Raw genomic sequence first — 21,639 nt, 5'->3', positions numbered from 1 at the left:
GGTTGTAACGGTTAGTTGTCTGTTCAAAGAGTAATTATTGGGCACCCACTGTTTGCCAGGTCCTGGGCAGGGCTATTCACTCCCTGGCAAAGTGCTGAGGGCCTACTACGTTCCATCCCTCCGAGGGTCAACACCTTTTGCTGGGGATGGGGCTACCCTGGCCCAGTCTCATGGAGCCCCCAGTGTGGCTAAGGGAGATCAGCACCACCCAGGGGAGGCTGGGTTGGAGGAGCCCCAGATTTGGGGGATGGGGAGGAGCTGACCTACCTTGAGCGATTACTGCTGTTCAGGCACTGTGCTAAGCGCTTTCTATGCAATGTCTAAGTTAATTCCTAAAAACGGCACTCTAGGGGACGGTATTAGAGAAAAGCGCCCAGACCAAAACTTCAGATACCCATGGGTCCTCCACCCAGAAATAATACACGCTAGCATCTCATCATCTGTGCTTTCGATCGTTTTATTTTTCTAAGTAATTTTTTTCATGTAAAGAAATATATTTTCTTATTGCAGAATAACACTTAGGAAAAACCATGCTTATCATGCCTACATTGCTTAAAGCAACTCCTAAGCATTTTGTCAGAGCACAAATTAATTAATTAATTAATTTATTTATTTATTGTTTATTTAAATGTTTATCTATATTTGAGATAGAGACAGAGCATGACTGGGGGACACAGAATTGGAAGCAGGCTCCAGGCTCCGAGCTGTCAGCACAGAGCCCCACACGGGGCTCGAACTCACAAACAGCGGGATCATGACCTGAGCCGGAGTCGGACGTTTAACCGTCTGAGCCACCCAGGCGCCCCCGAGGGCATATTTTTAGAAAGGAGCGAAAATAATGTACATTTTCTCTTGGATCATTTTGCATTAAATTGCACATATATCTTTCTGCACACATTGACGTGAAGTTATAAGCTACACGACCTAATTTTTTTCTTGGTTTAAAAATATTGAGGTATAATTTACATAATGTAAAATTCATTTTTTTTTTCACATACAGTTCTATGGGTTTGGCAAATGCAGAAAGTCATGGGTCATCACCACTACAGTCAAGGTACAAAATGTTTCCATCACCCCCAAAAGTCCCCATGCTTCTTCATAATTAACCCTTGTCCCCACCCTAGCCCCTGGCAACCGCTGACCTGCTCTCTATCCTGATAGTTTTGCCTTTTCCAGAATATCAGAAATGGAATTCTATACTTTGTAGCCTTTTGAGTCTGGATTCTTTAACACAGAAGTGTTCATTTGAAATTCATTCCTGTTGATGGGTGTACCCATAATTTATTCTTCTTCATTGCCGAGTACTATTTGATGGTATACCATGGTTTGTTTATTCAGCCTCCCGCTGGGTCATTTCTGGTTCTGGGCAATGACAAATAGAGCCTGTGTATTCATGGACAGATTTTTGTGTGAACATAAGCTTTCATTCTGCTCTGTATAAATATGTAGGAGCAGGATTGCTGAGTCATATGGTAAGTATGTGTCTAACTGTACGAAAAACTGCAAACTTTTTTCAAAGTGGCTGTACCATTTTTAAAAAAATAAGTTGCTTTTTTTAAAGTGTATTTATTTGGGGGTGCCTGGGTGGCTCAGTTGGTTGAGAGACCGACTTCGGCTCAGGTCATGATCTCATGGTCTCTGAGTTCGAGCCCCGTGTCGGGCTGTGTGCTGACAGCTGGGAGCCTGGAGCCTGCTTCGGATTCTGTGTCTCCCTCTCTCTCTGCCCCTCCCTCACTCATGCTCATGTCTCTCTCTGTCTCAGAAATAAATAAACATTAAAAAAATTAAAATAACATAAAATAAAGTGTATTCATTTATTTTGAGAGAGAGAGAGAGAGAGCAGGGGAGGGGCAGAGAGAGAAGGAATCCCAAGCAAGTTCCTCACTGGTAGTGCAGAGCCTGACACAGGGCTCGAACTCCCGAACCGTGAATTCATGACCTATGCTGAAACCAAGAGTCAGACGTTTAACCGATTGAGCCACCCAGGTGCCCATGGCTCTACCATTTGTATATAGACACCAACAATGCATGAGAGGTCTGATTACTCCGTATCCTCGCCAGCAGCCGGTATTGTTGGGTGTTTTTCAGGTCATTCTAATAGATGTGTAACCCCCAGATGACTCTTTTATTTAGAGAGCCGTGTAGACATGCATGCAATTTAAGAAGTAATATAGGGGTGCCTGGGTGGCTGAGTCGGTTGAGAGCCGGACTTCAGCTCAGGTCAGGATGTCGCAGTTCATGGGTTTGAGCCCCGCATTGGGCTCTGTGCTGACAACAGCTCAGAGCCTGGAGCCTGCTTTGGATTCTGTGTCTCCCTCTTTCTGCCCCTTCCCAGCTCACGCTCCATCTCTCTCTCTCTCTCTCTCTCTCTCTCTCTCTCTCTCTCTCTCTCTCAAAAATAAAAAAAAAATTAAATAAATAAAAAATTGAAAAAAAACTTTAAGAAGAAATACAGAAAGATCCCATATCCCTCCACCCGGTTTCCCCCGATGGTTCCATGTTGCACCTGACCGCACAGTATCACGACCAAGAAATTGACATCGATACAATCCGCCAGCCTTAATCAGGTTTCACAGTTTTACATGCACTCATGTGTGTGTGTATTTAGTCCTATGCAAAGTTATCACATGTGGACCCCTGTGACGGTCACCGTCAAGCTGCAGAACGTTCCTCGCTGGGATCCTTCATGCCGCCCTTTGCTAGCCAGGACCCCTTCCCTCCCTCCTGCCTCCCTAACCCCTGGAGACTATTTATCTGTTCTCCATCTGCATAGTTTTGTCATCAAGGATGTTACCTAAGTGGAATTGTACAGTATGTACCCTTTGAGGCTGGCTTTTGCACTCCACTTTGTTCTCTGGAGACCCACCCTACTTGCTACACGCATCAGTGTTTATTCTTTTTGATCGCTGAGTAGCCTGCAGTGGGATGGATGGCCACAGTGTAACCATTCAGGTAGAAGGACATTTGGGTTATTTGCAGTTTGGGGCTCTCTTGAATAAAGCCGCCGTGAGGATTCACGTCCTGGTTTTTGTGTGAACGTAAGCACTCACTCCTCTGGGATCGATGCCCGTGAGCATAACCGTTAAGGAAACTGCCATAGTCTTTTCCAGAGTGGCGGTACCATATTCCCACCGACAATGCACGAGTGATCCGGTGTTTTGTTTTGTTTTTTCTTCATCCTCGCTATTCTCACCACTTTTGTTTTAGCCATTCTGATAGGTGCAGTGATGTCTCCTCGTGGTCTTTGCGCTTCTCTACTGGCTGTAATGATGAGGAACATCTTTTTGCGTACTTCTTTGCCATCTGTGTCTCCGCTTCGGCCAAATATCAGTTCCGCATCTGTCGCCTGTGTTCTAATGAATTGTTTTTAGCCGTTGGGTTTGGGGAACCTCTTTATATATTCTAGATACACGTCTGGATGTTCCAGATAGACCTCTGTTGGGTATTTTCTCCCAGGCTGTAGCTTGTCTTTTCATTCTCTTCACGTGGTCTCTCGCAAAGAACAGTTTTAAACGTTGACGGTCCGATTTGCTGCTTTTTCCTTCATGCGATGTGCCAAGCCCAAGGCGGGACTTGAACTCGGCCATCTGGACGTGGAGCCCACCTTCTCAACTACAGTACTTCAGATACCCTTGAGCCCGTCTTGGATCTCTCCCTCCTCAGGCTCCATTCCCTTCCTTTCCTGTTCGGAGGGTGTCCTCATCTTGAAGCTGCTAGGCGTCCTTCCCTTTTTAATCTCTGTTCCCTTAGAGGTGGTTTGTTTGGGGGGGGGGGGCGGGAGGGCAGATGTTTATTGAGCACTTACTCTGTAGCAGGCACCGTGTGAGGATACAACAGTGGTTAAGGCAAATCCTGCCCACATGGGACATACAGGCTGATGGGGAGGTCAGAGGCCTCAAATGACTGCAAATATGTCATTATGCTCTGGAAGGCCTAGGGGAAGAAGCCCAGGGTGTAAGGAGCAGGGAGGGAAGCCTCTCTGAGAAAGTATCATGTGAACCCAGACCTGAAGGATAAAGAGGGGTGAGAAGAAGAAAGGAAAAGTATTCCAAGTAGACAGAACAGCATGTGCAAAGGCCCTGAGGCAGGAGGATGTGGCTTCTTCCTACAAGAGAACAAAGGTCTGTCTGTCGGTGTGTAGAATTCAGGGATGATGGGATGGGTCAGGCTACACCCCTCCATGCCCCAGGCCTTTGCATTTCTGCTTTAAATGGGGCCTTGCTTCCAAGTCCTCTTGGGGCTCCCCTGCCACGCTGCTGAGGCAGAGGTCCCAGCCCCCCTCCCCCCACCTCTCTGTCCCCTTGGCCTGGGAGACGGGTTGGGTCGGGCTGCTGAGTGACAGCAGGACACAACTTCTAGGCTGGCCTTGCCCTTGGCCACAACCCGTAGCTCTGGAAATATCCACTCTCCCCGCCCCCAGATCTCATGCCTGGGTGGCCTCCCCCTGCCTACTTCTCCATTCCAAGGCAGGGGTGGGGAGGCCACCTTAGGGAGAAGGGCCGAGGAAGGAGGAAGCAGGGCGTCAGACTGGCAGCCGGACACGGTGTTTCAGGCTGTGGGGGGAGGGGACCTACTGCTTCCTCGGCAGCCAGCCCACAGGAGGGGTTTGGGAATCCTGCCCTCTCCTACCGCTGCCTCCTGTCCCACGTGGCTCTCTGCCCAGAATCGTGCCCCGCGATCACAAACGGGGCTTTGTGCTCCCGAGACAAAGAACGCACTCCTCACCCCCAACCCGGGCCCGGGTTTGTCCGCCTTGCCCCCGGCCTTGGCCTCAGAAGGGATGGTGCCACTTCCCGGAGGGGAAACTGAGGTCTGGAGGGGCAGACAGGTCTGTGGAGCCAGAGGAGGGGTCTGTCTCCGGTTTGGGGGCGGAGGTGTAGCGGAGAGGGGGTAAGTCAGCACTGATTAAGCTGCCACCCTGGGCGCCGCGGGGAGAAAGGAAGTAAAAAAATAATATGACTATTATCACGACGAGAGAGGCCAGATTCCAGCCCTGGAGGGGAACAGAATTCTCTTTAACCCAGCGAGTGCGTTCTGAGTCTTTCTTAATGTGCCACGCGGTGTGGGAGGCGCGGCATGAATCAGACATTGTCCCTGACATTTAAGAGATAAGACGAGTGTGTAAAATACCACCAAACAAGCGAACAAGAGACCAAGGTCACAGAACGGTGCCAACAGGCAGGGGTGAGGGGAGTGGAGGGGGGTGGTCGTGGCTGCCTTCCCAGCTGTCTTCCAGGGCTACCCGGAGGCCGTGCGCCAGCCTCAAAGGCCAGCAGTGCCTTCAGAAACTGGAGGGCGCACGCATTATTTTTCTGATTATGAAAGCAGCGCATGTCATCATGTCCAGGAAAGCCCACTCCGATGCCCGCTTTATCATCTGCGTATCACTTCCTACCTCCTCCCAGGAGCGATTGCTGCTTCTGTCAGTTCCCCACTCCACCCGAGAGCCCCAGGAGAGCAGGGCTGGGCTGTTTTATACCTTCACTGTATCCCCACTGCCTGGGACACGGCAGGCACTCGATACGGATCCGTGGAGTAAAAAGAATATTATATATATATATATATATATATATATATATACATATAATATTTTGTGGCATCAGAATCATGCTGTATAGCTGGTCATGTGTACTGTGTTTTCCCCATTACCTACGGTTTCTTTTTCAGCCTTTTTCCCGTCTTTGAGAACATCCGTTTTAACAGCTTTGTAGTAGTCTATGACATTGACATGACATTGTCTATCCTTTGTTCACCGCCCCCCCCCCCTTAATCTTGATTCAGTTGAATCAGTAGGACATAAACAAGGAAACAGGTGGAAAAGGGAGTGGAAGGGCTTTCCTGGTGGAGGGAACAGACAGGGCAGGGGCAGTGTGGGGTGGGGTGAGGGGACGTGACTGAAATCTTAAGAGTGTTGAGTTCGGGAGCGGTGTGTTATTAAACTGACCCCCCCCCCCCCATTGTAGCATTTGCCAACCTGCATGGTGTAAATTCTCCCACCGTGGACGATCTCAAGTTCCCAATGTGGCATGGCTGAACAAGGAGTCGGAAAGCCATGGGCACAGCCAGCCCTCAGGAGCGGTCACCAGTGCCCAGGCCCGGTCCCTCCTCTGACATGAGAAGCTCCCTCTGCTGTGTTTATGACCTCTCCCTGGGCCCCAGGATCAGCCTTTCGGATGCAGTGGGGGGCGGGGGGGGGGTGGACTCAGCCAGTTCTGGGCGGTAGGGCCCATCAGGGTACAAGAACCTGACCTTGGGACTTCTCTTATCAGATTTTCTCCGCTGAGATGCAAACTTCCAGATTCCCCCTGCTCAGCAACCTGCAGCCGCCCACAAGTGTGGCTGTTCCATCCCTCCCTGGAATTCGGGGTGGGGCCTGGTGTTCCACGGGCCACATCCTCAAGATCCAGCCTCAGAACTCAGCCACCCGGTGGGGCTCAATGTCAGGCACAGCAGGGGGTCAGGAGGTCCCATGGGCACTTACTGAGCCCTTGCTATATGCCAGGCTATGCTAAACACCTGATGTTTTTTCCATCCAGTCCTCACACCCAGGCTATCAGGTGGGTGCCATTATGATCCCCACTTTACAGATGAGGAAACTAAGGCCCCCAAAGGGTAACCCACCAAGAACACCCAGCTCAGAAGTGTAGGTGCCAGGACGCAGTCCCGGGTTGGCTTGGCTGGATGCTAACACCTCTGCTCTTAACTCCTGAGCTCAGCATTTCTTCCCGCTTATAGGTTTAGGGAGCCCTTGCTGCGTGCACCCCATGGGTGCTAGACCATGTAGACGGTGAGCAAGGAGATGATCATGGGCTTAGCGGAAAGGGGAAGGGGAGGAGGCTAACCATTTCTCAAGCACCTACTATGTGCCAGGAATGATGCCAGGTGCCCTCCACCGCCTCTTGCTTACCTCTGACAACAGCCCGTGAGAAAGGTGAGCCCCTTCCACATGACAGCCCAGGCTTGGGTGCTCATGACCCACGCTCCCCTCTCCTAGCTGGGTAGCCACGAGTAGGTCCCACACTCCTCTCGGCCACCGTCACCTGTTGGCCCCTTGATAGGAGCTGCCCTGGGAGACCCCAAACCCTATGCCAGTTTCAAGTCAAAGCTTCTCACAACAACAGGAAGTGGCCAAGCCATTCGGAACGTTTGAGGTCTGTGGCCACAGCCCCAGGCGCATTTCAGGGTCCAATGCCGGATACTGGACAGGTGACAGAGTTAGCTCCCTGGCGGCCTGGCTGGCACAGTCCGTAACCTTCATAACCCCCCTGGGGGCCTGGGGAGGGGTGTTCGGGAACGTGACTTCCTGCTCGGCTCCGGAAGACTGGCCGAGATGGCTGGTGGCGGTTTGGCTGGCATCCCAGGTGGCCCAGGACTAGGTCCCTCAGGTTCCACCAGGGGTCCCTGGGGGCTGGATAGCCTGTTTGAGATCTCTGCAGGGTCTCAGAAGAAAAAGCGTTAGCCAAAAGCTCCCCCCTAGGTGGGGGTGGGAAGAAAGCCCGTCTTGAAGTAGCTCTCACGAAGCACGTACCGGTTTCCCCTGGTGAGGATCGGGGGTGACTGGTAAGGCTCAAGAGTGGGGAGGGTGGGTGTTTAACACTCCCCTGGGGCTACTACTGCTCCGGATTCAACCCTGGATCACCTCTCGTACCCCCCTGTAGGAATGTTGCAATACTTCTAAGCCCAGCTAGACCCACACCCCAGATGGGGTAACTGAGGACCTGTCTTTGGAGGTTGCAGGACTCAACAGATCGTGGCCAGCTGCGGGGGAGAACTCCAGGGATCTGAATCCCTTACCAGCCCGGCTGGAGTCGTTGGGTGGGAAGTCAAGGAGGGAGCTTGGGAGGCTGATGGCTACTCCGGTGGCTGGGCAGGGCTCCCCTGGTCCCGCCGGTCTGGGCGTTGGCTGCTGCAGTCATTCCGTGGGGGCCTTCCCATTGGTGCCCAGCCCTGGGCTGACCCAAGTGAGTCAGGCCTGGTGCCAGCTCTTCCAAGAACCCTTAGGCGGGTAAACAACAAACTCGTGGTGGGGGGAGGGGGGGGAGAATTGGGGGGGGTGAGAAACCCTGTGTGTCAGGCGCTGCCCCGGGACAGGCTCTTCCTGTCACATTGTTTCAAATGTGCTTTTCAAACTGCAAGTTTTAAGACTTGAAAAATGTCCCAACCTGGAGCTGAGGAGCGGAGAAAAGAAGAAAGCCTGTGTCTGGGGTGGTAGGGCATCTTGGAAGTCTTCCTAGGAGGGCTGATGTTTGAGTCATGCCTAGGAGGACAAGAATAAGGACAGCAAGCCCCTTCAGGATCCCCCCCCCCCTACTGTTTTGAGACCTGTGTCTGCTGCTTCCACAGGTGCTTTATCTCACCTAATTCTCGCAAGGCTCTGGGAGCAAAGTTCTAGGTGATTCCCACGGAGCAGACGAGGAAACCAGACCAAGGCGCAGGGAGGCTGAGTGACTTGCTCAGTGTCACGGCTACCAAGTGGTTGAGTCAGGCTTCAAACCCAGGAAGGCAAACCAATTACTGACCGACGCCTTCATGAGCCTCTCATCCCCCTGAACCTGTTTCTTTATCCATAAAATGGGGGCAACGGGGCAACGGTACTTAGTGCGTGGAATCATCATGGGGACGGACGACGACGACAGACTGCCTGCAAACCGCTTAAAACAGCGCCTGGCGCACAGTAAGTGTTCCAACGATTGGGGACGACTTGTCACCGCTGTCGTGGTTGTTATCTTCAGGCCTCCCCTCCCCCTCCGGCCGCGGCTGCCTCCCCCGCAGTGCCAGCCCGTGACGTGGGAGCTGCCGCTCGCACAGTCTGGGTTTAATTGGAAACTAAACGACAGGGAAGGGGATGTTCGAGGCCCCTCCCTTGACTCTGAACGGACTCCCCCCCCCTCCCCCCCCCCCCTCCCGGGAATGTGCGACTCCCTCTCTAGCGACGCCTCCCGCCGACCGCGGGTACTGCTCCCGGACAGGACACGGAGGTGCGATCCAGGAGGTGGCGCCGGGATGGTCGGCAAGGAAGGGCCGGGGAGGTGCGAGTGTGTCAGAGGGAGGGCAGGCAGGGGACCTACTGTGTCCTCTGAGCCCCATGCCAACTCACCGCGAGCCAGCGGCCACGCCCGCCGTGGCCGTGGGCCGCCCCCCACCTGGCGGTCCCAGCCTCCGCGCGCCCTGGTCTCCGCCGCCGGTGCGCTCAGGCGCGCTTGGCTGGGGTTCCGGCAGAGGGCGCGCGAGGGGGCCCGGGGACGGGCGGGGGACACGCGGGAGGCGGGATTGGGGGGAGGGCCCTGGGCTGCCCCTCCGCCCCCTGCCCGCCCTCCCGGAGCTCCAGCCTACGAGGCGAGAGCCGCCGGTGGCCCCTGCGCGCTCTGTCTCCTCCACGCACAGCTCCTACCTGTAGAGTCCGAGGGGCGCCCCCTCCCCGGACACCTATTCTTTTTCCTCGGAAACCTCCCCCCCAGCTACCCGCGTCTCGGACGGGCGGCGCTGGGACCCCGAGACAGGGCGCCAGGCTCGCAGCTGGTGACATGTAGACGCCCCCTCCGCGGTCCAGCCTCGGCGCCTGGGCACCCTTCTGCCCGTAAAGTTTGGGGCTGGGCGCCATGGCCAAGAACAGCTCCCTGAACGTCCGCGTGGTGGAGGGCCGGGCGCTGCCTGCCAAGGACGTGTGAGTACCCTGGGGCGGGTTGCGGGTGAGGGGCGCACCGGACATGGGATGGGGCGGGGGGGGGGGGGGGCACCCGTTCCGCATGCCAGGGAGGGTCGGTGACGTGGGCAGGGGCTTCTTGTGTAAGACACAGTGTTGGGGCAGATCCGCCTTCACGGGGCGAGAGGCCCCATGGCCATCGCTGTCCTAGTGGCAGGGGGTGTCCAGACTTAGCAGACGCCCCACCCTGCCCCCAGGAAGAGGGATGTCTTTGTTCCTGGGATGTGCTAAAAGGGGACTGGACGGTCGGATTCTGTTGGAGCTGGGATTGGAGCGAGGGGTGGGGGGGTCTCTTCCTTAGTGCCGGCAGGTGCGGGAGGTGGGGCTTCTCCAGGCCTGGGTGGGTGCCTATCAAAAGAAACCTGGGAAGGAGGCCCAGAGGGCTGGGTGGCCTCAGCATTCGCATCTGGTGTTATCAGGTGGCCCATCAATCAGGCCTGAGGGAAGCTGGGGTCCTCTTAACCCAGAGCCCTGAGCTCCCCAGCTAAGAGTTCCCTGGATGCTGAGCTGCTGGAGGGGGCACCCTCTCCCGGGAGCCCCCTCCCCAGCCAGGTGTGATGGAGCAGGAAGACCCTTGGGCTCCCCTTAGTACCGGTCCTTGGCTATGCTTCCCCCAGGGCTGAGTCAGCAGTTGCCAAATCAGCAGAACGGCAGGAGGGGTCCCCCTCCTGCTTGGCCTGGAGCCCAGAAGGGGCTGTGAGGTGTCAGCACCTGGACAGGTGTGGGATCCTTGGCAGGATATCAACTGTGTGACCTTGAACCTTGTTCCTGTTGGGTCTCCATTTCCCACCAGGGCATAGGAGCTCTGGCCAGGAGGCACCCAGCCCCATGCAGCCGTGGGGGTGGGGGACCTGTTAGGATGTCTCCCGTGGCCAAGGTGAGCCGAGATCTGGATTCCGAGGCTTTGCCCAAGTTGAGGTTGGGGCTTAGCTATGCCCTGACTCCCCCAGCTGTGGGTCCCCAGTGAGGAGTATCCTGCCTTTGATTCCGCGAACCTCGCCCCTCCCCAACACTGGGCTGCTTAGAACAGTTGTAACTTCCCCTCATCCTCATCAGCCACCCCAAATAAACATGCACCTGACATAGAAGCAGAGCACTCGCTGTGTGAACGCAGCATCTGGACAAGCCTCGGCTTCCCTCTTTCTGGGACACCCTCTCAGCCTCTGAGAATGAGATTCTGGAACTGTGGGGGCAGCAGGGCTAGAGTGGGGGCCTGGAAACTGCTGGAGGGCTGAGGGGGGCCACTCCAGAAACCAGGCGTCCATCTCACAGTCCTGAACGAGGGCCATGAGGGAGTGGGGGGCACCGCCCTGGCCCCTGGACGTGCCTCGTGGGGCTCCTTCTGCCTTTCCTGCGGAGGAAGTTGACTCATACCTGGTTCCTACATCTCTCGGCCACGCCTCCTTCCCCAAGTTCCCGGGCCAAGGTGAGCCCCAGAGCAAGGGGGGAAAGGAGTCACTAAGCTCTCATTGGGGATCCAGCCACCCTGCCTCAGTTTCCCTGGCCGTTGACTCCCTTCGTCAGAGAGGCTCTCTTCAGAGCATGCTGGGATCTCCAAGCCCATGGAGACTCAGGTGGGATGTGTTCTCTCTCGTCTCTAAGAGAAAGGGCCCAGACTCTTCCTGAAGCCTCGTCAAGTTTGAGGGCAGTGTGCAACCTGACTCTGGAGAGGTCTTAACTGATAATTCTTGAGTATTACTATTATTATTATTATTTTTTTTTAATCTAGCCCTCCTGCCTCTCTTGTCTTTTCTTTTTTTTTTTAATTTTTTTTAACGTTTTTTATTTATTTTTGAGACAGAGAGAGACAGAGCATGAATGGGGAAGGGTCAGAGAGAGGGAGACACAGAATCCGAAACAGGCTCCAGGCTCTGAGCTGTCAGCACAGAGCCCGACGCGGGGCTCGAACCCACGGACCGCGAGATCATGACCTGAGCCGAAGTCGGCCGCCCAACCGACTGAGCCACCCAGACGCCCCTACTATTATTTTTTTTAAGTTTACTTATTTTTGAGAGAGAGACAGCGAGCACAAGTGGGGGAGGGGCAGAGGGAGAGGGAGACATAGAATCCGAAGCGGGCTCCCGTCTCCGAGCTGTCAGCACAGATCCCGACGCGGGGCTCGAACCCACGAACCACGAGATCGTGACCTGAGCCGAAATCGGACGCTCAACCGCCCAACGGACTGAGCCTCGAGGCGCCCTTGGGTGTTACCATTATTAGTGATAGCAACTATAAGGCTTCCTCCGGGCCAGGTCCTGCACTTAACATTTTCTGTAGGTCCTGTTAGCAATTCCATTTATAAATGAGGAAACTGAGGTCCAGAGAGGCAAAGTCTCTTGCCCAAGGTCACACAGCTGGGATCTGAGCCCTGACCGCTCCCACGTATAAACCAAACTGGGCAGGCAATGGCTGAGAGGACTTCTTTCCCACACTTGGGTCGGGGCAGGGGCCACGGGAGAGGCCAAGGGTCTGGAGAGATTGAGGGTCGAGGGGCAGCCTCCTGCCACTGCCGCCTCCTACCTGATGGGAGCCTGATAAGGCCCTTGTGCGTCAGAGCTGTGGAGCTGACGTGCGCAAGCCTGGCTCCCAGGAGGGGCCCCAGGGTCATGTCTGGTTGACAGAAGGGGGCATGTCTCCCGGCTCTTTGCTCCTGGGATCCCAGCCAATCTTCCTCCGAGTCTGCGGTTGGGGAAACTGAGGAAGGGGACTCCACTTAAAAGAAGCTCGAGGATAGAGAACCCAGGGAGAGAACTGAGATACAGGGGTTAACCCAGCCACAGGCATCCAGGGCGGTAGAACCAGGTCGGGAAACTGAGGCTCGAACCCAGTGGCTTTGAGATAGATTCAGAAGGGGAGACTGAGGCCTGGGGCGCTGCTCGGAAGGGGGTTCGGAAGTAGAACCCAGAAAAGAATGCCGGGACACAGGCCACCACCCAATCTGAGGTGTTCAGGGATAGAGGCCAGATAGGGAAATGGAGGCACTGGAGCACCCACACAGAGGGAGTTAAGAGAAGGAGTCCAGAGAGGAAACTGAGGCACAGGGAAGGATTCATCCAGCAGATAAGGCTCAGGTTGGCTCCTGGTGGCCAACATCCCCTGCTCTGAAACCCTGTGGTATTTGTGGATTAGCGACGTGCTGAGCTGGTTGGGGGTGGCAGGGAGACAGGGTGGGGGCTGGGACATCAAGAGAGGGGGCCACCTGGGGAAAGGATTGTGAGGTGGGGTGGAGGTGACATCGGTTAAGAGCATGTGTGCTGAGCCCCATCGACCCGGGTTTGAATCCTGACTCAGGCAGAGGATTCAGGGGGAAAGAGGATACAGGTCCTCCTCCAAAGAGCTCACAGTTCAGAAGTTTGGCGGGGGACAGATACTAAATAGAGAAACGGGGGAGCAAGATGCCTTCAGGGGCTCAGAGGGATCAGAGATCAATTTTACAAAGGACAGAAGTGATCAGGGACTTTGGGGTGGAGGTTTGAATGACAGGACAGAGCCAGCCATGACCAGATCAGGGACAGAGTGTCTTAAGCAGACATCAACAGCAAGTGCAAAGGCCCTGAGGTCAGACTGAGCTTGGTGGAAGGCAAAGGAGGCCTGTGCAATGAGACAGAGGGGAGATGAGGGCCCTAGTGGACAGCTTGGGATGTGGCTGGTAACTCTTATTATGAAGGGGGGATAGAGCGGGTGTTGGTTGGCTCATGGCAACTCAAGGGGCTGCAGCATATCGGTGCTATCGGTTGAGCTTTGAGATCTGGGTGCCCTGGTCTATACCAGCAGAGGTCCATCCCCACTGAAGGCTGAATGTTGGGAGTCCTCTCCCCAGCGTAAGCCTCGTGGAAATGAAAAGCTGGGGAGGGCAGTGCCTCCCCCAGAGGGTGGCGTTAAGGCTCCTGGGGGAGAGCTCTGGGGTCAGCCCGTGATGCATCTCACCGCGCATTATCTCCTTTAGTCCCTCCACCTGCCCCAGGAGGTGTGTGTTAACATTAGAGAGTGGAAAAAGCAGCACCCATGGGGTTCCTCAGCTAGCGGGTGGTAAAGCCCGGATGCCCCGCCACCCCCCCCACCCCACCCCCCCCCCGCCAGCCCAGCCACAGCTCCGGGCCTCCTGAGATCAGCGCTGGGAACTTTCTGGCCTCATGCCTCAGTGTTCTATTTCTGTGAGTGGAAGCCCAGAGAGCCCGTGCATGGTGACTCAGGCATGCAGCGGGTAGGCTGTGCACCCAGGACATCGCCTGCCGGGCCCCTGCCTTCTTAGCTGGACCTGCCGTGTAACCCTGGGCCAGTCCCCTCCCCTCTCTGGCCGGCAGTTGCTGCCCTCTGTATGTATAATGAAGGTGGATCGGGACCCCCGCTCGTGGCTGCCCTCTCAACCTCCTTCCCGAACCCCCTTCTCCTGCAGGTCTGGGAGCAGTGACCCCTACTGCCTCGTGAAGGTGGATGACGAGGTGGTGGCCAGGTGAGGAGTGGAGGGGCCAGACCCGGGGAGGGAGCCACAGGGCAGGGGACGGAGGAGGAACTCCTTCTAGACCTGGGGAGTCCAGGCACAAGAGGTCACGTTGAACAGGAGCTGGGGGAGGGCAGTGCTTACCCCGAGGGTGGACACGCGGGGCTGACGGAGGATGCTTTGTGCTTGGGCCCCTCTGGGGACAGACAGCTCCCCTCCCCGTCCTGCCCCACCGACAGGCCGACACCTTCCCCCTGGACCTGACAATGTCCATGCCGGTGTCCTGGGGCTGACTCAGCGGCTGGCGGCCTGTGCCTCCCATTGTGGCCTCACCGGAGGCAGGCATCTCACGCTTGGCCGGGCTGGCTGGTTCCAGGCCTGCTGGGTGCTGCGGGCACCAGTGTGTGTGTGTGTGTGTGTGTGTGTGTGTGTGTGTGCATGCCCAGCTGGGCCTGCTTGTGAGTGTGCATGGGGGTGTTGGAGGGCTGGACGTGAATGCCTGTGGCCACATGTACGTGTCCCTGGGGGTGTGGGGGGGTTGGGGGCTGCCCTGCATATACCCGTGAGCACCGGTGCCCGTCTGTTTGGGTACACGGGCGCCGTTGTGAACATTTGTGAGGATGTGAGGGTGTTGGATGCAGGTGAGTTTTGGGTGGGGGTGGAGGGACACGGGGGCTGGGCCATGGTTGGCTCCCACCCCCACAGGCCGAGGGACATCTCTCAGCCCCTGCAGGCCCGGGTGGGTGGCTGAGGCCGGGGTTCCTATGGAGACGGCAGGATTCAGGATGCTTCTGGTGTCAGTTCCGGTCCAGATGGGCCGGGAGCTGAGGGCGGGGAGCCCGCGCGGAGGAGGGTCAGCCTGCGGCACCCCAGCTGACCCCCCCCATTGTTCTCTCTCTGCTCGTGCCCCCCCCTCACCACATGCTGTGATGCTGCCCCCAGACCCACACGCAGATTTTCTGTGTGACCCCAGGCTGCTGTCTCCCCGGCCCTGGGCTCTGAAGAGGGACTTCCAGCCGGGAAAAGGCCCCGGGCAGGGGGACGAGGGTGTTTGGGAAGAAGGGTCCCTCTGATGGCGGTGCCCTGGCCTGGAGCCAAGGGCAGAGCGTGCGTCTGCGTGTGCGTGCGTGTGTGCGTGTTCACGCTCTTTGCTGGGGAAGGGTGTGGGGAAAGGGAAGGAGGGAGCGGCAGGCGTGTGACCAACCCTCGCAGCCGTCGATTCGGATGTGTCTCCACTGAGCAAAGTAGGCTCTCTGTTCCCTGCTGCGTAAAGGGAAGTGCTTCTGCAGGGGGGTCAGGGTCAAGATGCTCCATGTGCGTGTCTGTTTCCGGGCTTGTCTTGGTCCCTAACCCTCCTGGGGCTCCCCTCTTGCTCCCTGAGTGCTCTGGCCCCTGCTGACTTCGTGGTCTCTTGGCCCCTCACTCTTCCCCGTTTCCCGTCCAGCACCTTCCTGTTCCTCGGTCTCACCGAGCTCATTCCTGCCTCAGGGCTTTTGCACGTGCTGTCTCAGCCATCTTGTCCTCCTCTTCTCTTCCCCCTTTTTGCCTGACTAGCTCCTGCAGGAAGCCCTTTCTGGCTCTTGTGTCCACACCCCCCAGACCCAGCCAGGCGCCCCTGAGCCAACCCCGATCACGGGACTTCTCTCACTGGGTCATAAGAGCTCAGGAGAGAGCACCTGTCCACTGAAGGGGGCTCTGTGGGGGCAGGAACCTTGGCACCTCTCCCTCTGATTCTCCGCAGCCCACGAGGCTTGACACACAGGGTGTTTGTGGAGCGAACGCACGAGTGAATGAGTGGAATTGCGCGTGTCGTCGCGTTTGTGGGGTTCCGCGTGCGTGTCTCTGCCCTCTGTCACCGCCCGTGTGTGAGTGTGTGTCTGGGTATCTGTGTGAACGTGTCTGCGTTCCTGCGTGTGTATCTGCATGTGTCTGTATGTAGGAACACAAAGATGTGTCTTTCTAGAAAATCTTGAGGATGCACATGTGTATCTGTGTATGTGGGGACGTGTCTCAGGCTTCCTTGGTGATCTGTGAGTGTCTCTCTTTTAGTGTGTACCCTTGTGTGTGTGTGTGTGTGTGTGTGTGTGTGTGTGTGTGTGTGTTTGGGTCCCCAGGCGTCTGCACCTATGTGGCCCACGGGTCCCCAGCCCCTGTGCGCTCTGTTGCAGGACAGCGACCGTGTGGAGGAGCCTGAGCCCCTTCTGGGGAGAGGAATACACCATCCACCTGCCCCTGGATTTCCACCATCTGGCCTTCTACGTGCTGGACGAGGACACGGTGGGGTGTGTGTGCTGGGGACCGCGGCTCGGGTACCGGAGGGAGGGTGGGCTGCCCCGAAGCAACGTACCCACCCGCCAGCCCTCGATGCCTGGGCCCGCGACCTGATGACGCGGACCCTCACCTTGCCTACCTCGCCACAGGCATGATGACGTCATCGGCAAGATCTCGCTGAGCAGGGACGCGATTGCGGCTGACCCCCGAGGTGGGCGAGGGCAGCGGGCTTCAGCCGGGCGGAGGGCCTAGGGGTGGTCGTGCCTTGGCGGGGGTGGGGGGGTATTTGCAAGCGCGTAGCCAGAGGCGCAGGGAGGCACGGGGCCTTCGGTGGAAAGTTATCTCAGTTGATGATTTTTTTTTTTAATTTAATTTAGTTTATTTATTGAGTGCTGTGTGCTGAACACTTTCCAAGCGCTCTTACAGGAATCAGCTCATTTAATTATTGCAATAACCCCGTGAGGTAGGTACTCTTCTTGTGCCTACTCCGTAGGTGGACTACTGAGGCACAGGGGATTGGTTATGGGGCTTGCCCAGGATCACAGAGTTATTCAGTGGGACGTCCAGGATTTGAACTGACATTGGCCAGTCTTGGGCTCCTGAGCCCGCACTGTGTGTGAGTGGTATCCTGTTATTTTCACTGTACCGTATTTTGCCTTTCATTCACCACGTACCTGGGAGAGCTTTCTGTATCGGTGCCCTACGAGCTTCCACATTCTTTGGTCTTTGACTTCACGGCACTCTGTTGTGTGGACGCACCATCATTTCTTTGGCTGGTTCCTTGTTGGTTGGCACTTGGGTTGTTCAGCATCTCTCCCTAGTTCAAACGATGCCACAACGAGCAGCCTTGTACAAAGACGACTTCACCCACGCGCGAGTTGTGTCAATCAGTCTGATAAATTCCTAGAAGTGCATTTGCTGGGTCCTAGGGTACCCCCATGGGCACATCTGAGAGTTATTGCTAAGTTACCTTCTGTGGAGGAGGTAACAAGTTGCCCACCCTGTACCTTTGCCAACGATTACCAAACTTCTGGTCTTGTATCTGATAGGTGAAAAAATTTCCTCTTCATGTAGGTTATCTTGTAGTTCTCTATGGTTGAGACTGAAAGCCTCTTTACATATTTAAGAGTCCCTTTATTTCCTTTTTTGTTTGTCATTTATTTATATTGTATGTGCATGTCCCCCCTGCCCCACACTGGGTTGTTTGGTTTTTCTTATTGATGTGTAGGAGCTCTTTACATATGAGGCAAATTTAACTCTTTGCCATAGTAGCTGCAAACATGTGTTTCTCCCTTTGTCACCTATCTTTTTGCTTATCATTTCTATCTAGCTATGAAATGTGTTTCTTTTTCTCTAGTTAACTTCGTCTTTTTTTTTTTTTTTTTTTTTTTTGGCCCTTGATTTTCTGTGACCCCTAAAAAGGCCTTCCCAAATCTAAGGTTAGATAATATTTTTTACACGATCCCTTCTAGCAGCAATTTGTTTTCCTTTTTTACATTCAAGTCTTTGATCTATTTGGAACTTACCCAGATTCAAGGTATGGAGAGGGATTGAGCTTTATTACTTTTTATCTAGGCGACTACTAATTGTCTCAATATCAATAATTGAATAATGTCTTTTTTTTCATCAGTGGGGATTCGTTGAAAACCTATGTGCTAATCATCATAATCACGGCTCCTATTAATTGAGGGTGTACTATGTGCCAGGCATGATGCTAAGAACATTGTATTTAGTCCTCACAATGCCAAGTGAAGTGTGCACTGGAATGATCTCGAATATATGGCTGCTGGGAAATTAGGTTTGGAGAGGTGAGGAGGGCCCTTGCCCCTTCTAGAAGTTGCAGCCGTGGGAGTTGAGTTCAGGCTGTGCCTGCTTCCAAAGTCTGTGTTTTCAACCTGTCTGCGTTGTACCCACTGTGCCCCAAACATCCACCCAAGAGGGTGGCATTAGATGATTGAAGTACGAGGCCAAGCTTCAAGGAGCTTATGGGCCAGATAGAAACACAAAACACATCCACACAGAACAAGGGGCAAGAAAAGCAAGGGAAACTGGCAATGCGTCTGCATGTGGGTGCTTTTTAAACAGGACAGAATTTTTTTTAAACAGGACAGAAATGTAGGGGTGGAGGCATGTGGAATATCACCGGCTTGACCGTGGATGAGGATAAGAGGGCAGTGAAGGCTAGTGTAGTCAAGGAAGCTTTCCTGGATGAAGGGGAATGAGTTATTTCTTGTTTTTAATGTTTATTTATTTTCGAGAGAGAGACAGAGCACGAGTGGGGGGGGGGGGAGCAGAGAGAGAGGGAGACACAGAATCCGAAGCAGACTCCCAGCTGTCAGCACAGAGCCCCACACGGGGCTGGAACCCATGAACTGTGAGATCACGACCTGAGCCGAAGTCAGACATTTAACCGACTGAGCCACCCAGGCACCCCGGGAATGAGTTATTTCTTAAAGGTGCTTTGGCAAAGGCACTAAGGTGTGTCTATAGATTCTCTCCTGGGGCCGGGCCAGATGGAGTACTTGGTGGGTCTTGATTGGAGGGGGCTGAAGGTGCCAGGCCAGAGTCTAGATAGACTTTCTTCTGGGGGCACTGGGGAGCCACGGATGGTCCTTGAGCAAGACAGTGAAGAGACTGGAGCCATATTATCAGACGGTGGAGTGACGGGAGAGATTAGATACATTTTCACAAGATCTCTGTGCTGCTTTGGGGATATTGGATCCCAGTGGGACAGGAGTACATGTGGGAGATCAATTAGGAGTCTGTTGCGGTCCTCCAGCGAGAGGAATTTGATGGCATCCTGGATTTGGGGGTAGCGTGAAGATAGAGAGAGGTGCGGTGGAACTTTTATTTCTAGCAGCATGGGGCACTGGATCCTCCTGCAGCATAATAGGGACGTCCTGAAAGAAGGAAAAAGTCTCACTATTCTCCACTCTCCCCCCCACCCCAACCAGGAGCTAAAACCTGACAGGGAGTGGGGAACAACAAGCAGGGAGGTGGTAAGGAAAGGTTTCTCTGGAAGTGAATGTCGGCATCACATCTAGAGTCAACAGAGAGGCTGAATCTTGGACCAGGGATGCGGCAGATGTGACCGACCCTGAAATGTTCCCATTTGATTGAGGCCCTTAAAGTGTCCCAGAGTGAGCTCAGACAGACATGACTTTGCAGTCAGAGGTCACCACACACACAAGGCAGTGGGCCACCATGAGCAAGTGTCAGCAGAAACAGTAACTACCAGATTTGAACCCACAAGGGCTTTAGATTTTGCAATTAGGATACACAGAATTTTTAAAGGAATAAGATATTTAGGGACACCTGGGTGCCTCGGCTGGTTGAATGTCCAACTCTGGATTTCTGCTCAGGTCATGATCCCAGGGTTGTGGGATTGAGTCCTGTGTTAAGCTCCAAGCTGAAGTGTGGAGCTTGCTTGGGTCTCTCTCTCTCTCCCTCTGTCCTTCTCCCCCACTTGTGCTCTCTCTCTCTTTCACTCTAAAATAAAATAAAAACACAATAGCAACAATGAAGAGGAATAAAATATTTAAATAAATAAAAAAGGCAATCACCAGAAAGGGCCAGCAATAATCATAATAAATGAAAGCAATACATTAAAAAGATAGGGACACCTGGGTGGCTCAGTCGGTTGAGTGTCTGGCTTTTGATTTTGGCTCAGGTCACGATCTCGCTGTTTGTGAGATTGAGCCCCACGTTGGGCTCTGTGCTGCTTCTGCAGAGCCTGCTTGGGATTCTCATTCTCTCTCTCTCTCTCTCTGCCCCTTGCCTGCTTGTGCTCTCTCTCTCAAAATAAATAAAATAAACATTTAAAAAAATTGATTGGAAAAGAACTAGATCAAAGTTTTGGAGATAAGGAATAGTCACTGAAATTTAAAACTGAGTGGCCGAGTTCAACAACAGAGCCAGAGCTGAAGAGAGAATTAGTGAGCTGGAAGAGAGATCTGAAGAAATGATTGAAACGTTAACCCAGGGAAACAAGAAGGAAAATATAAAAGAGAAGCTTAGAGACCTAGAAAATTGTGGACAAGGTCTGACGTCCATTTTAATTGAAGTCCTATGAGGAAAGCATGGAAAAAGTTGGGGAGCGGAAGCGATTAAAAGAAAATGATGACCTGGAATTTTCCAGAATGCAAGGAAGGACATGATTCTGTAAGTAGCAATAGCATGACCTGCACTAAGCAGGACGAAAAACAACAACAACAACAGCACACACACACACACACACACACACACACACAAAACCATCCTTACCGACATATGTGGTGAAATTACAGACCATCAAATACATAGTCCTTAAAACTAAAGAGAAAAGGTAGCCCATTTACACAAGATCAGTTGTCAGGCTGAAATGACTTCCCAATAACTACAAGGGAAGGTAGAAGTCGGTAGCTGATCTCTTCAAAGCGTTGAGAGAAAAGAGAGACAGGGAGGGAGGTTGAAACTGACTTGACTGATTCCGGCAGGGAGTTTCCTGGACGGGGGCTGAGAGGTAGGAATGCCCAAGATTTTTTGGAGGGGAGAGTATGTTGGGATTAAATGACGGAGGCTTTCGTATACCAGGGTAAAGAGTGTGATAGTACATGGTTAATGGCATTGAACTTTACTGCTCGCATTCAAATCCTAGCTCTGTCCCTTACCAGTTGTGAGATCATGGGCAAAGCTCTTCGTTCGCTGTGCCTCACTTTCCTTCTCTGGAAGTGTGGATAATTACAGTACCTACATCAGAAGGCGAACATGAGAAGCCTATGGCTTAATATATATTTCATGAGGTTTTTTTTAATGTTTTTTTTTGAGAGACAGAGACAGAGAGCAAGATGGGGGGCAACAGAGAGAGAGAGAGGGAGACGCAGAATGCAAAGCAGGCTCTAGGCTCCGAGCCGTCAGCACAGAGCCCAGTGTGGGGCTCGAACTCATGAACCGCGAGATCATGACCTGAGCCAAAGTCGGACGCTTAACCGACTGAGCCACCCAGGCGCCCCTATGTTTCATGTTAATTGAATTTTTAAGTTAATACAATGCCAGAACCTGGCAGGTGGTTAATAAATGTTAGCGCCTGTGCCCTCCAGGAATTGACAGCTGGATCAACCTGAGCCGTGTGGACCCGGACGCAGAGGTGCAGGGTGAGGTCTGCTTGGATGTGCAGATGCTGGAGAACGCGCGGGGCCGTTGTCTTCGATGTCACGTGCTTCAGGCCAGGTACGGTCGTGATAGG

General features: G+C 54.0%; 1 protein-coding gene across 3 annotated transcripts in view; it reads left to right on the top strand.

Annotated features, from left to right (window-relative positions):
- Positions 1–8,146: 8,146 nt before the first annotated feature.
- The window catches only part of RASAL1 (RAS protein activator like 1), a 30,989-nt gene continuing 17,496 nt past the window's right edge, over positions 8,147–21,639 (top strand). Inside the window, exons 1-7 of one of the 3 annotated variants that reach the window (XM_086681742.1) lie at positions 8,147–8,674; positions 8,931–9,029; positions 9,459–9,664; positions 14,100–14,156; positions 16,313–16,426; positions 16,565–16,626; positions 21,494–21,623. In XM_086681742.1, coding sequence (XP_086537868.1) covers positions 9,600–9,664; positions 14,100–14,156; positions 16,313–16,426; positions 16,565–16,626; positions 21,494–21,623 — 428 coding nt within the window. In that variant the 5' untranslated portion in view covers positions 8,147–8,674; positions 8,931–9,029; positions 9,459–9,599. Of the gene's footprint in view, positions 8,675–8,930; positions 9,030–9,458; positions 9,665–14,099; positions 14,157–14,692; positions 16,427–16,564; positions 16,627–21,493; positions 21,624–21,639 lie in introns of those variants that run through there. The other 2 variants (XM_086681743.1, XM_086681746.1) reach the window with 2 other exon arrangements.

The sequence above is a fragment of the Puma concolor genome, chromosome D3 (genome assembly GCF_028749965.1).
Source record: "Puma concolor isolate L17-30 chromosome D3, mPumCon1.1.hap2, whole genome shotgun sequence".
Taxonomy (NCBI): Eukaryota; Metazoa; Chordata; class Mammalia; order Carnivora; family Felidae; genus Puma; species Puma concolor.
Note: the sequence above shows the minus strand (reverse complement) of the source record. Positions and strands in the feature narration are given on the sequence as shown.